The 16,436-nt window shown below is 42.1% G+C and overlaps 1 protein-coding gene across 2 annotated transcripts in view; it reads left to right on the forward strand.

Moving 5' to 3' along the window:
- Window positions 1–16,436, forward strand: part of DCDC2 (doublecortin domain containing 2) — a 111,825-nt gene that overhangs the window by 31,629 nt on the left and 63,760 nt on the right. For both annotated transcript variants that reach the window (XM_069957930.1, XM_069957931.1), the window contains exon 7: window positions 3,111–3,288. In XM_069957930.1, the coding sequence (XP_069814031.1) occupies window positions 3,111–3,288 (178 nt within the window). The remainder of the gene's footprint in view (window positions 1–3,110; window positions 3,289–16,436) is intronic.

Below are 16,436 nucleotides of genomic sequence, written 5' to 3' on the forward strand. Positions count from 1 at the left end.
TGATCCCGAGGACTGATTCAGCTAAGGTACTCTTCTGGAATGTATTTATTTATGTGGTTACCGGAGGAACTGCAGAAGCCGAGGGACTTGTTTCATCCCCCGGATAATGGCAGATAATTAGGCAGCTTGTTGTAGGCCAGAGATGAGATGTGTTCTGCTGCTAAGGAAACTCACACAGCAACTGCAAGCACAAGCTCCCTCCGGACACCTCAGGCCTTAGAACAGTGTCCTTTAGGAACTGTGGGGCTGTCATTGGGGACCAAAGGTGTTTAAGAACCAGTATAAGGTGTACTGTAAACAAGGCTTTACTAAGCATTTCATTACCCTAATACTCTATCTATCTATCTTATATACAGTATGTACGTATGTATGTCTATACAGTACTTTGTCATATGATATACCAGTAATTGTTATTGTCATTGAGCTCAAAGTGACAATGCATTAAGCAATTTAACTAATGTTAAGAGCCATAAACAATGGGAGGCTATGTTCACACTATGTAAGTTATGTATAAATCAGGGTCGTTGTTTCTGATTTGCAACAACGGCCGTGATTACTACGTAACTTATGTAGTGCTGCCTTCTATGGAATCCCAGCCGGTGTCTCACGCCATGTGAACATGGCCGAAATCTGCATAGTGACTCATGTTTAGCTCTGTTTTTCCAGATCACTAAAAATATTATAAATCTACTAAGGCCCAGTGCTTTATATGTAGTATAAGAGCTGGGCACGAGGAGAATTGTCTGCTGACCACAAGGTCACTCATAGGCTGTGTTCATACACTGTAAAATAAAAGCAGAACAAAACAGTTACATTAAAGTCTAAGAAAAAATGTCTGTCTGTGCGCACATTGAAAACATTTTATTTCATTAGGTACCGGTATGCTATAGGGTGCAGGGAGCTCTATGAAGCAAGCTCAGGAGCTGAGCTTGCTTTGTTGAGGGTAAGGACCCGGCTGCTGTCTTTTAATAACTGGACACCACGATTGTGCTGCTGACCCATCATTAGCCCCTTAAACAATTTGGCCACGTTATTTAAGTGTGAATGACAAGAGCCGATACTAGTCCCCAAATGGGCCCGGGTCCCAATTGACTTCCTTGACTGACGGAGATGTCCTGCGTATTGCCATGCAGTCAGATCCACAATCTTCGCATAGCGTCTGACTCTATGGGAAGATCACAGATAACACTGATCAATGCTATGCAATGTCATAGCATTAAAGGCGTTATCCAGTGCTACAAAAACATGGCCACTTTCTTTCAGAGACAACACGACTCTTGTCTCCAGTTCAGGCGCGGTTTGCAATTAAGCTCCATTTACTTCAATGGAACTGAGCAGTAAAACCCCGCCCAAACTGGAGACAAGAGAGGGGCTGGAAGAAAGTGGCCATGTTTTTGTAGCGCTGGATAACCCCTTTAACTAGTGTATGCAATCTAATGAATAGTTGGTAATAGTCCCTTAGGGGGGGGGTTAAAAAAATATGCCAAAGCCCCTCCTCCAATAAAATAAAATTTGTTCCTGTAAAAAGCAAGCCCTTACATGGCCCTGTAGGTGGAAAAATCAAAGTGCTATAGCTTTTAGAAGGCGATGAGGAAAAAATAAAAGTGCAAAAATTAAAATAGCCCTGGACTTTTAGGCCATTTTGGGCAGTATCATTAAAGGTTTAAAAACTGACATTATTTGCCCTTATTTTTTCATTGTGGGAACATAGCCTTAATGTAGCACATTATTAGATTCAAAATACTACCATAAAATCACTATAAGACTATGTTCACACACCGTATTTTGGTCAGTCTTTTTATCAGTATTTGTAGCCAAAATCAGGAGAGGAACCGACAGAAAAAAATTATAATGGAAAGATTTGCACAGTTTCTGTGTTTTCAACCCACTCCTGATTTTGGTTGAAAAAATACCATACTGAGTCTGATTCTATTGGATTTGGAATATGTAGTAATTTGAGAAGTTGTTGAATATGTCTGATATATACAGTGGTCCCTCGCTTCTCAAACTGCTTGGAACTCAAGGAAAGTTTGCTTTGAAAACCAAGCAAGAGTTTGAGAACCAAACACTTTTCAGGCACCCAGTCTTGAAGTACTCTGTATCTGAACATTTTTGGGAACATGGGTGGTGGGTTGTATGTGGTGAGTTTAGCACTGGTGAGGCTTCACATACAGTACATAAGACTGCTGGAGTGCACCACCATCTCCTATACTTTATAGAGCTGGGATGGTGGGGGGGAATGCAGTAAAGGATGAGTGAGGAGTTAGTGACTGCTGTACTATAATTGCTGGTTTTGTTGAAGGTTTCTTGTGTATAATGTCCTGTACAGTATATAGTGCTGCTCTGTAATGTAATGTAGAGATTAAACTGGGCACTTTTCAATGTACTACATGGGTACTGTAGGTAATTATTGGTGGGTGCTGGAACCAATTAAAGGGAATCTGTCAGCTCCTATGGAGGGGGAGTGCTGATGGCTTCGTGCAGCACTTTGGCCCGCCTCACCACTCCCCCTCCCAGCTTGTATTGAATATTCATTGCGCTCACCCAGTCAGTGTAGTGCGTGCACGCTCCCGCGGCGATTCACGCCTGTGCCGTAGTGCGTCGGAGCGGTACTGAGCAAAGCCATTGAGGGGTTAGGCCTTGGCCCTCAGTGCGCCTGCGCCGCTCCGACGCACTACGGCGCATGCGCGAATCGCCGCGGGAGCGTGCACGCACTACACTGACCGGGTGAGCGCAATGAATATTCAATACAAGCTGGGAGGGGGAGTGGTGAGGCGGGCCAAAGCCATCACCACTCCCTCTCCATAGGAGCTGACAGATTCCCTTTAAACACATTTACATTATTTCCTATGGGAAGACACTGCTCAGTTCTCAAACTGCCTTCCGGAACCAATTAAGTTTGAAAACCAAGGTACCACTGTACTTGGTAAGTTTCAAAATAATACTTAGTCCAAGAATTTCCCCTTATGTCACAGTAAAGCCTATGTTTACACTCTGTCAAAAAAGGGCCATGATAACGGATGAAGCTTATTTGGCCTCCTGTTTTAATATGTACCCCAACATTTGGACATTATTACTCTAACATGTGACCATATGCTTTTTGTTGACAGAGGCATGAACGTCATACTAAATCTACTGGAGGCTCTGCTGATACTGTGGATCATCTCATATCTCCTCAACCACCGAAGACAAAAATAAAGAGAAATCCAGAGCCTCAGATATTGAACAAACCCGTCCGTGTGAAACAGAAGAAAGAAATGAACAATAATGTGGTCTACCTAGAGAATGGTAAGTAATGATATTCATGGGGAGTGTAGTTTCCCCACTGTAAATGCATTAAGATATTTGGTTACTATAATGTGGTATCTGCTAGGACAAGGGTGACCATTTAGAAGCCTATAGACTAGATGGAATCTGATGACCTGTAGGAGACCCTCCATTTTGTATGAAGAGTGTAAATCAACTAAAAGCCTGGGAAAACCATTATAATAGTTTTGAGAAGACATACGTAAGTCTATCTTGGCGAACTGGTATGAAAGCCTGAAAATCATTCTTTAACCCAAGGCTAGCTGTTAAGAGGCCAGAATCTCCAACGAATGCCTAACAAACTCAAAGCAAATCACTAAAGACATACATAAAATAAACATTATGTAGTTATTTTATTGAAAAAATTATTTGTTGAAGGAGAAGTCCAGAGATAATTTTTATTAAAGTATTGTATTGCCCCTCAAAAGTTATACAAATCACCAATATACACTTATTACCGGAAATGCTTATAAAGGCTTTTTTCCCTGCGCTTACTACTGCATCAAGGCTTCATTTCCTGGATAAAATGGTGATGTCACGACACGACTCCCAGAGCTGTGCAGGCTGTGGCTGCTGGAGAGGATGATGGCAGGGGGACACTGAGGGACACAGGGCACTGGAGGGACACTGAGCATCCCTCTGCCATCATCTTCTCTAGCAGCCACAGCCCGCACAGCTCTGGGAGTCGGGTCGTGATATCACCATTTTATCCAGGAAGTGACATCACCATTTCATCCAGGAAGTGAAGCCTTGATGCAGTAGTAAGTGCAGGGAAAAAAGCACTTTATAAGCATTTCCCGTAATAAGTGTATATTGGTGATTTTGTGCTACTTTTGAGGGCCAATACAATACTAAAATAAAAATTTTCGCCGGACTTCTCCTTTAAGGCATTGACTCTACCAGACTTTTGAAGGTGTCTAGTATATATTTTTTGTGCTCCAGTTTCTCAGCTAGCTAGCATCAATGAGCCTTGGGTACTCATGACCCTGTCATCAGCTCAGCAATTGTTACTTATTAAACTCCATGTGGGAGGGGCTAACCTCTACATACTCTGAACACACCTGAAGTCATGGCATTCTGGAGATGTTCTGGCCCCGTCATGTAGCCATCAGTTTGCTTTTCACCAGGGTTGTTTCAATCCCAACACATTCAACACATCAGCTCCAAAAATAACTGTTCACTTGTTACCTTACACATCCCATCCCTTAGCAGGTGCCATTGTTACAAGATAGACAAGGTTGCTCACTTCAACTGTCAGTAGTTATAATAGCAGTGGCTAATATTTAGAGAGATCTGCTTTTTGTATATGAATGTCTGTAAACTGTACTGCGCACTGTATAGCCCTAGGCTGAGCCCTTATATGCATGAAGTAACAGGCCTTTATTTTTGTATATCATGTGCTAAAAGGCCTTCATGAGGCATTCTCCTATGGTCAATATTCTTTAAGATTTCTGAAATCTGAGGCTGTGTGAAAATTCATATGGTTCCATCTAGTGGTTGTTATGAGAAAAGCATTTTCTGATGCAGGTAGCAGAATAAGTGAGTACACTTTGCCCAGTGAAGTTCTGAAACACAGTCTATCCACTGGGTACTTGATTTACTTTCATCTTTATTTCTGTTTCATCATTTTTAGAACGATTCTGAAACAATTACTTAAAGAGTCACTGTCGTATTTTTTTTTTTTGCAGAAATCAATAGTCCAGGCGATTTTAAGAAACTTTGTAATTGGGTTTATTAGCCAAATCTGCCATTATCTGCATGTAAAAAGCCTTTTCCCAGGTCCCCCCCTCCTTCCTCTTTTTCATCCACTCTGAAAAATCAGAAAATTGTGACTTGTTGCAGGAGACGTCCCCTGTCTGTTCTAGGGAGAGGGGAGGGGGGAGGAGGAAGGAGGGAGTTAGCCGGCAGCAGAAAGCAGATAACAGAGGATTACAGGCACGGAGCTGGGTGACAGCTGTAATCCGAGCTCAGACAGGTCACTGGTGATGGTCAGAACAGATAACGAGTGAGGGATTTGTAGATTAACTCTTTGTTGTCCTGTTTTGGTCTTTTCTTTAGCTCTCTCCATAGGAGAACAATGAAGACAGGGGGGAGAGCTTCAAACTGCTTTTTCATGATAAAAATGCATTTTTCGGATAATAAACCCAATTACAAAGTTTCTTAAAATCGCCTGGACTATTGATTTCTGCAAAAAAAAAATTCACGACAGTGACACTTTAATGTCTAAAAGTCTATCAGTATTTTCAATTTTAGTGTATTTTCTCCCTATAGTCTGGTAGGAGTGCTGCTATATGAGTTTATCTGCTTGTAATTTTAAGAATTGTTTTTTAAACATCCATGATGAGAGGGGCTGGGTGCATGGTCAATAGTCTTTAAGATTTCTGAAATCTGAGACACAGGAAAGGCTGTATGAAAATTCCTATGGTTCCATCTAGTGGTTGTTATCAGGGCCGCCATCAGGAATTTTTGGGCCCCATGCAGCCAAAATGTCTGGGCCCCCCTACCAAAATGGGGGACATATTATTGTTTTTTTACAGCCCAAAATATTTGCTGATTTACAAGCCAAAATATAGTGTACGGTACCTTTTCTGAAATCTCTGATATGTCATAGTAACAGTTATCAGTATTGCAGCGTGTAGTAGTACAGGTAGTCAGTACATGCTGGGAGTTGTAGTGTAGTCGCAGGTTAGCTGTCAGTACATGCTGAGAGTTGTAGTGTAGTCGTAGGTTAGCTGTCAGTACATGCTGGGAGTTGTAGTGTAGTCGCAGGTTAGCTGTCAGTACATGCTGGGAGTTGTAGTGTAGTCGCAGGTTAGCTGTCAGTACATGCTGGGAGTTGTAGTGTAGTCGCAGGTTAGCTGTCAGTACATGCTGGGAGTTGTAGTGTTGTCACAGGCTGACAGCTAACGTGCGACAACACTACAACTCCCAGCATGCACTGACAGCCTATGACAACACTACAAATCCCAGCATGCAGTGACAGCCTATGACTACACTACAACTCCCAGCATGTAGGGACAGCCTATGACTACACTACAACTCCCAGCATGTACTGACAGCCTATGACTACACTACAACTCCCAGCATGCACTGACAGCCTATGACTACACTACAACTCCCAGCATGTACTGACAACCTGTGACAACACTACAAATCCTAGCATGTACTGACTGCCTGTGAAAACACTTCAACTCCCAGCATGCACTGTCAGTACATGCTGGGAGTTGTAGTGTTGTCACAGGCTGACAGCTAACGTGCGACAACACTACAACTCCCAGCATGCACTGACAGCCTATGACAACACTACAAATCCCAGCATGCAGTGACAGCCTATGACTACACTACAACTCCCAGCATGTAGGGACAGCCTATGACTACACTACAACTCCCAGCATGTACTGACAGCCTATGACTACACTACAACTCCCAGCATGCACTGACAGCCTATGACTACACTACAACTCCCAGCATGTACTGACAACCTGTGACAACACTACAAATCCTAGCATGTACTGACTGCCTGTGAAAACACTTCAACTCCCAGCATGCACTGTCAGTACATGCTGGGAGTTGTAGTGTTGTCACAGGCTGTCAGTGCATGCTGGGAGTTGTAGTGTTGTCACAGGCTAGCTGTCAGTGCATGCTGGAAGTTGTAGTGTTGCACCAGCTGGATACACACAGAATGGGAGAACCCTCTCTGACACCACATGACAGTCCTCCAGCTCCCAGCATGTCTACTAACTCAGCTCTGCTACACCGGCCCAGCACATGTTCCTCTCAGGTGTCTCTCACTTCTGACCTCTTCAGTGTATGGGAGTCGGGAGGAGACATCATCAGTGTGGGTGACATTGGGAGAGCATGAGCCCAGCATGTGCGATGGCACGGGACACAGTGCCTGCTGGACTCACAGGACACGCTCACCTGGCCGCCATGTTTGAATTAGGCAGCACCAACAGCTGCAGCATCCCTGTCAGCAAACAAGCGCGCTGTCATGAACTCTTCATCACATGACACGGAGGAGCCTTCCCATGAATTACTCTGTGGGATGAGGTGATGGGGGCGCACAGCGGTTCTGGTCTCCTGGGGACGGGCAGGCGAACAGCCCAGCAGCGGGTGCCCTGACCTGCAGGAAGAGCAGCTTGCCCGGAGTGCTACAGCTCCCTCTGCAGGTCAGAGCACACTTTTCACATACACACATTCATTCACACACACACACACACACACGCACGCACATTCACTCACTCACTCTCACACATACATTCATTCATTCACACACACACATACACACACACACACATTTACTCACTCACTCTCACACATACATACATACATACACATTCATTCACACACATTCATTCATTCATACACACACACACACACACACACATACACACACACTCCCAAACATACAAACAGGCACTTACATTTCCTTAGGAAGCTCCTTACATCTTCCCAGCACCTGCAGATCCTCTGTCCTCCTCCTTCTCACCTGCACCACACTACCGCCCCTCCCCCTCCTCATCTGCACGGGGCAGGAAGAAGTCTGTGAAAGCCAGGAGCGTGGTGGCCCCGGTAACATCTCCACACAGCACAGGGGAGGGAGCAGGACCCCCAGACTGCAGCTCAGTGAGAAGAACAGGTCTGTAAAAGTCTGTTCTTGTCACTAAGCAATGCAGTGTCCTGTCAGCAGCATCGGGCCCCTCACCTGGCCCGGGCCCCTTACAGCACTACCGCCAATACTGCCCTGATGGCGGCCCTGGTTGTTATGAGAACAGCATTTTCTAGTGCAGGTAGCAGAATAAGTGAGTACACTTTGCCCAGTGAAGTTTTACAGATATGATTTGCTTTTTGCAGCAGTCAAATGGACCATAGGAAACAATAGACTGGAGATGTTCATTGACTTGTTTGGAAGTCTCTGTGAGTGTCCATCATCTGTTGTCAGTGGCATATTTAATATATAGGTGTGTTAACCATAATGAGAGCACTACTGAAAAGTGATCTGTACAGAACAGGAAGTATCAGTGACCAGAGTGAAAACTACAAGATTTAGGATTTTATTTTAAAATATAGATAGTGACATAAACAAAAAAAACACTAAAATTCTTAGATATCTTTAAGCTATAGACTTGGTCTAAACAGTAGTTTATTTCTGATGAAACATTCCTTTGTTTGGGGGTTTATCATGATTTACCCCCGCTCACAGGCGTAAATCATGACACAGGTCCACACCTGCTCCTGAGAACTGTAGATGCATACTGCAATGCCCACGCTAGGCGCAGTAAGTTCCTTCCTATAGAGTGCTTATCTGCCTGTGGCCTGCCTGCCCCTTCTAATGATAAAAAGTTGTTAGAAGAGTGCATCATAGCTTGCATTGTGTGGAGGCTGTGTAGCTGCAGACCAGTCGGAGAGCCCATGCTGACCCCTGTCTATTGGTGAACTCTACAGTGGGCATTCAAGTATCAGAATCAGAACCATGGAGCAATGGAACAAGGTTGTCTGATGTCATGAATTAAGTTATCCTACATCATGTAAATGGCTGGGTACTTTACTTCACTGGTCATTCATTAGGACAGCATGATAATGGCCCTTTAAATACTACAGAAATAGTTCAGGAATGGCTTGAGTAACATGAGAAATAATATTGTCCCCAAATCTCAGTCCAGTTAAACATCTGTGGGAAGTACTGGGGGAACTAGTCTCATCCATAGAAGCTCCAGGTACTACTGGACACCATCAGAGATCTTGTGGAGTTCAGGACGTACAGAGAGAAAAGTGGACAGACACTTTGGGCGTTGTGCCTTCTCTCCTGCGAGGGTGGGGTTAGGGACATAAGAAGGAATTGAAGGGTACAGGTAAGCCTTAGAATGTTGCGTGCGAACTTTGCCAAAATGGTGTTGTTGCTTGTGTAGAGGCCTTTTACGCTAGAAATCTGGAAATACATAGGTAACATATTGTGCTTCCTTTCAGTGTTATTTGGTTCTTACCGTTTTTGGAAGCTGGTGCTGACATTGACAACTGTCTCTATGTGAGTGGGATGGGAAACATCCATTATACCAGATATTGCTGATTCTATTCTCAGCTTTTAATTAAACTACAATAAATTTCACATATGTTATTCCAGAGACTCTATTTTTATGAAGCATAAGCAGATGATAAATGGTTTCATTAGGCTGGTAATTAGCTGATGAGATGTGCTACATGCTAGATATTAGAGGAGAGAAATGGCATCTTCAGCTGGCACATATGTTCACATAAGGCTCTGCATTCTGGCCACCTGACTTCTCTAGCCTCTAGTTTCTGAGCAGAAGTTTGCTTAAAGTGTATCTATGGTGTTATTTAAAAATACAAAACCCCAGCAAATATATATTAATGCTTGTCTTATGTATGCTGTCAGTTTTGATTTTAACATTGCAGCTCCAGCAGGCCATGAGCCATTGTATTCCATATAGAAAACAGGCAAAAATAAATGAAGTAAATTGCAAAGATGTAGTATATCCCCTCCCCTGGTGATCTCTGCTGTTGGTCCCTACAGTGTCAGTGATAGCCGGGCATCTACCTCAACTGTTAGTAACCTCGCTCTGATTCCGACAGTTAACACTATAAATGCTGCTGTTAGTGCTACCACAGCATCTAGCAGGGTTAACAGAGGGAGAAATCTCCCTCTATTCATCATCAGGGCTCTTGTGAAGTGTCATGGCTACAAAAGATGATCAGGCTCTGCCCTGAGGCAAAGTCTGATCAGCCCCCTAGTGGAGCAGTAAAAAATATGTGGACTGGACACAGTATTCCAGATAGGGAAGGTGATGACATGATGAGACCAGAAGTGGATGGGGGCTACTGTAGTTGTGTAGTTGTTCTTTATACACCTATGCTCCATACACTGATCATCACTGTGCCCTAGAGCCAAAGGCTAAAGAGCAGTTGTATATAAGAATACAGATAAACATTGCTTTTTGCTGGAATGTATATAGGCACATTATGAAGGGAACCGTCACTTAAAGGACAACTCCCATGCTTAGTAAAATAAAAAAGAACTGTTACAAACACAGTTTTCATAGTTACCTTTCCTCCTAAGTCCGTCTCTGTTTGAATATTCTGCCGTTCATAGCCTCAATGAGTTCAGGTCTGCATCTTCATTTCTTCCTTACCTAGTGGTTTAGGATTCCCATGATGCACTTTGGCTCCTGTGATGTCTAATTTCCGCCCCTCTTGCAAGTACCTATCCCTCCATTCATTTCCCCTGGTGCACTAAACACTGCCCTCTCTCTCTATTCAATCATGCCCCAAAGCACACAGGTTCTCAGCCTGCACAGACACACTTTCACTTTGCAATGTAAGTAATGTATAGTACATTTCAATGTAAAAGCTGCAGGATGGCTGTCCCTAACTGGGGGGAGAGTAGGGAGGGGGGGGGGTCCCCTGTAGCTGATAAGTTGCAGGGAGAGAGTCACAGAGGAAAGAGAAGCAGATAAGACTCCTTTACACACTGACTCAGTTTCAGAGTTTCTGACTGTCCTCATGGCTGGGAGAGTTTACTGTATGTGCTGTAATAAGTCAGTGAAGAGAAGCAGGAGAAATCATTTACTTACAGCAAGCAGCCTTTTCTGTTGCTGCACAAGGTCAGATGGCTTGCAGTTGCTCAGTCAATCGGAGCTGAGCAAGCTGAGTCACCTGACAAGGCAGGAGAGGGGGAGGCTGGTGTAACAGGACCTAGAGCAGCCCTCCTCCTGATGACGACATTTTCACAAGATTGAGCTTAGAGAGCAGCCTGGCGTCGACAGTAATTAGGTGTGAGTTTCCTACACTTCCTGGTGGTGGTGGTGGGGGGGGGGGGGGGGTCAAGGAGGGTAAGATAGGGAAGGGGGGGGCAGATAGTTAATTGAAGCACATTACAAAGTTATATAACTTTGTAATGTGTTTCAATACTGTAAATGGGAAAAAAGTTTTTTCAAGGGAGTCGTCCTTTAACATGCCCTTAATCTTTTAGGTGTACCATGTAAAACAGGTAGGATCATCCTAATGTGTGGACTCTAGTGACTCATTATATTTAGTTATAGGTAGCCACATACCTCACAAGATATGGAGGCCAAGCTCTGGAATAGTTAAACAAAGAAAGGTTAGGAAACACATATAGTAAGTTATGCTCACTTGAAGTGTACAGTTGTCATAGCATTAACTGGAAGTATTCACTATTGTCTCTATGCAAAGAATTACTGTATTTCTTATATTGTATATGTTTTTAATTTATTAGAGGGGTTATCCCATAATGACAGTGACAGATCAGTGGGTTTCTAAGTGAGGGTTTCTGACTGGGATACCCACTGGTCACAAGAAGGGGTGTCCCAATTGCCCATGTTTTGGTGGAGTAGCAATTAAATGCATGCACTGCTCCTCCATTCCAAATTTATGGGACTGCCGATGATATCCAGCCTGGTACAGCACATACTCTCAGTGGTCCCATAGATCTTGAATGGATCAGCAATGCATGCACTTGACTGCTGCTTAATTCAGACAGGGGCACTGATATGTTGTCATTAAGGAAAAACAATTGATAGTTTCTCTAGCTTGTAGTCTATACTTGGCGCTTTGTGATTCAGTGGCACAAATGCAAGTCTCAGGCTATGTGGACACCCCATAAAATAAAGGTAAAATACCTTTTTCAATATAGTAATGCTGCAGCCACTGATTGGCTGAGTGGGACACCAGGGAGCCAGAGAGCAAGCCGGAGTGCCTACAGGTAAAGTTAAGGGGTACAGCGCTTACATACTTGCAGCAGAATGAAAATTCAGCTGCGAGTATGTAAACCTATTCAAACTGACAGTACGGGAATCACAGCGGATTTTGCTGCAAACTCACATTGTGAAATCCGCTGTGATTCCTTTATGTGAGGACCTACCCTTAATGTGGAGAAAAGTCAAGTACACCACCTCTTAAGCCAATATGCTGGGGGAAACACATTAGTAAAGCTAGGCCATTGTTTTATTTGTTTTGGATACAACCTAGCAATTATTAATGTTTAAAGTAGAAGTCAAAGTTGAAAATCTGATGCAGGCTTACAAATATAAGAAAGTATCTCAGTATGATCATAAATTGGTATTTCCTATTGTACTGGATGTCTTTTAAAATAGATACCACATATGAAAAGAATATATTATATTGTCCTTCACAATATTGATGGTCATGACTATACATTTTCAATATGCATATACACTATGCACTATACATTTTCAATACTGATAAAATAAACCCTTGTACCACTAGATGGCAGTATGATACTGTTGGAATGTCTTGTCTAAATGTCTAATGAAGACAGAAAAAAGCAGGGAGCTATTTCTTCAGGGAAACAGATCTTATTTTCACTTGGCACTCAAGATGCAATGTGAGATATGACCGTGATTGATAAAGTTAGATGTGAATTACATTTTTACATCTATTTGAGCATCAGGTGAGATACTTGTCTCATATGCTTTGATGTGCTTTCTAGAGATATGCTACTATATAAAAAAAAAGCAAATGAAATAAATGTATACCTTTTGGCTTTGTGCCTTGTTGGATCATCAGATGTATGCTGCAGCTGTGGATAGTAAACATGGTTTTAGACAAATCTCAGTGCATACACTGCAGCCCTGTTATATTCACTGCCTTTTAAACCAACTGTGTTGATGGGTCTTAGAGCAAACTTTTGTATTAAAAGACCCCATAGCTGCATATTCAGGGCCTGATATAGGGAAGGCAGTTAGGCACACCTCAGGAGTACAAATAGCCAGGTGAAAGACTTTTTAATGAAAACTATTTAGACTTTTTGCTTTAAAGTGTATCTGTAGCTGTCATTATCATTTAAAAATCTAAATCAACAATAGATGTGATATAAAACAAGTTTGCAATTTGCATACATTTTTTTAATTACCATGGAAAGCACGGCACTTCCTGTATTCTGACTCTCTTCTTTTTTTCCAAAGAGTCTAAAAACAGGAAGTCCTGTGTACCCCAGGCCATCTGAGCGCTCACAGAGCAGGCAGTCATGTGATTGATGGACACATTGAGCCGTGACACTCTGTACTGGCCGGGACTTCCTGCATTTGGTCTCTTTTTTTCAGCCAGGTGAGTATAACTTTTTTTTTTACAGCATGATAACAAAAAATAATGAATGTAAATTGCAAACTTGCTTTATATCACATCCCCTGCTGATTTAGATTTTGAAAGTTATAACGGCAGTGACACTTTAAGAAAAAGAAAATTTTCAGTTCAAAGTTGTACATAGTCTTTACGGCTTCTAGCCTGTCTCCTAAATTCTAGAGGTGCGCCACTGTCATGGATTTCGTACTCTGTCATGTCTTCATGTAGATTGGAGGTCTTGACGTTGCATAAAGTTCAACTTTCTAGTATATGTCTTATTTGTGACCTCCCAAAGGAGGTTTCAGAGAATTAGCAGACATTGGATTTAGCTTCTTGATACATGAACTTTTCCAAACCTAAAAGCTATAAGATGGGGGATGTGGTAAGCACCACAGCTGTCACGCATACAGCCCTTTCTTATCCACAGTATGTCTGTGGCCTGGTGATGTCATGAGCTCCCAGAACTCCTCATCTTAATTTTAGCTTCCGTACTTCCAGCTTCCTTTACAAATAAATCAATCCCAAGAGTAAGGTGGTCTGTATTTCATCCTCCAATGATATACAGCTTGCATACTGATTTCATAGAGTATGTCCTCTACATGTAGAATTTCATGTGTTTTCCATTTTCTCTATCTTAACCTCTTTACAACCAGACTTGGTCTTGTGCAAAACAGATATAAATATATTGTCACCTCCATATGTAGTTCTTCTTGAGTGTTATAAAGAAACACATTGGATAAGAATGAACTACTTTGGAGTACAAGTGAGAGCAACCAATGAAGGTGGTGTTCTGCTATTTCTGTACATTTTCACCTAACAAAATGAAAAGTTCTAAGTTCAATTATGTTGTTAAAGGTGTAATTGCAAACGTAACACTAAAGTACTGTTCACACTTACATTTTTCTTTCCATTTCTCTGCTCTTTAATAATACGTGCAACTCTGTAATAACATGTGTCACTAAATCTGCAGTGGAGGCTCCCAACAGAACCTCCAGTGCAGGTGTGAGCTCAGCCTAAAGTAGAGATAAACTATCTATCTATCTATCTATCTATCTATCTATCTATCTATCTATCTATCTATCTATCTGTCTATCTGTGTCTTTCTATCTATCTTCTATCTATTATCTATCTATATCTGTCTATTTTAGGCCTGTAAAATAGACAGAAAGCTAAACATTAAGTACATACTCTGACATTTTATTAAAAAAAAAAAAAATGTACTTACCTAAAAAAACACAAAAATGATTTTAGTTTTTGGCAATAAAGGGGGCAGCTCCACAGCCTTTTTAATCATGTCAAACCCCCTTCAATCTGATATGGATAGCCTAGCCTGATGATACAGGTAATTTTCAGTTTTGTGGTTTAGGTATGTCATTTGTTTCAAAAATTTTTTAAAACCTTGCATGGTTAATGGTGACAAGATGATTTTAGTACTCTCACTGCAGTTATTGGGCCTGTGAGAGTCCCTTCCGTGTTGCACAGCTTTTTCCCATTCACTCCATTTCAGAAAGACGGACCAGAATTTACATGTTTGGAAGTAGTACACACACATGGAACTCCTTTCTTTTATTCTCTGGCCTATCACAGCACATCACCTACTCCCCTTTGCTATGCCATAAGATACTGCAAGAAAAACTGCACTGGACTGGACAGTTTGGCACTGTAACAAAAGAAGATTAGTGCAGTACATGCACTACTGTGTGAGCAGAAATGAAAGAAACAGCATCAGAACATTAAGGAATGGAACACTAAGCACAGCACTACTGTGATAATAACAAGCCTGGGGGTGGGGGTGGGGAGATTACATTCCTGAGGCAGCACTGTGTTACATACTGGGGACAGCCCTACCTCACAGCACTGGCTAAGCCCCACCCAAACTTCCTGTGTTCTGTCCTGATTTCTCTGCTACTAGAGGCAGACTGAGCCTAACAACAAGCATTGGACAACAGTTTGAAGATAAGTGAGACACCTAGTAGCCATTTTTTGGATGGGATAGTCACTTTAGTAAATGAAGTGATTGAGAAATATGCTAGGAATCACATAGGTTGTCACATAGAGGGAAGTTGTTTGACACACCAGTAAACATTGAAACTTTCTTTAACTGTTTTACAGTGTTGTATCATTTTTAGTATTTCGTTCTTGGTCTGCTTGTTTTTGTGTAGGATCTTTAGCATTGACTACTGACCAACACTGTATAAGTGTACAGATATGCCTCTTATATTTGCTGCTCTTCTATTGTCTGTAGGTTATCCAGAAGTTACCTTGAAGACATGTAGGTCTGCATAGGAGCCGTATAACCAAACTGTAGGAAAGTTTTAGTGGAGGCTATTTACACTGTTCTTTCATGGATGTATTGTGGTATTTGCTGTTAACTTAGATCATGGTCGTTGAACTCACTACATAGTGATATCAGCTATGTGGGTGTGTTAGGAAATGTATCAGACTCAGTATCAGGGCTCTCAGTGGAGATATGAGAGTGCCTGGGGTATTACATAGTGTAATGCATACAAGTAGACAAGTACATCTTGCAAGATAAAACATTCATATGTCAGTCTGGGATATTTCATGGGTTTAAGTTGATAATGACATGACGGGCTTGTGGACTGGACTCTATAACAGCCCAGGGAGTTTGAATCTCTCCTTCTGCTGGGTCATCACCTCACATGTGATCCCTGTCACAGCTGGAAAACTTTGTAAGGCTCTGTAACTTTACGGTTTGGTTTTGTTAAATTATGTCTTTTCCTGTACTATGCATAGAATTGTTCTATATCACAGGTGGAAAACCTTTGTCTGCTAAGGGCCATTTGGATATCTACAATATAACCTTAATCATTTGTAGGCCATAATCAACATTAGCCTGAAATATCTGGTCAAATATTTTATTAACTGGATCCTAATGTAATGGCTATAACATACAGCCAGCATGCGTCACATATGTAGCTTTTAGACCTCCTCACATGGTTTATAATCACCACTATTCTCTATAATGTCATTTATCATGGTGGGAGTTGGGA

This window comes from Dendropsophus ebraccatus, chromosome 2 (genome assembly GCF_027789765.1).
Source record: "Dendropsophus ebraccatus isolate aDenEbr1 chromosome 2, aDenEbr1.pat, whole genome shotgun sequence".
Lineage (NCBI taxonomy): Eukaryota > Metazoa > Chordata > Amphibia > Anura > Hylidae > Dendropsophus > Dendropsophus ebraccatus.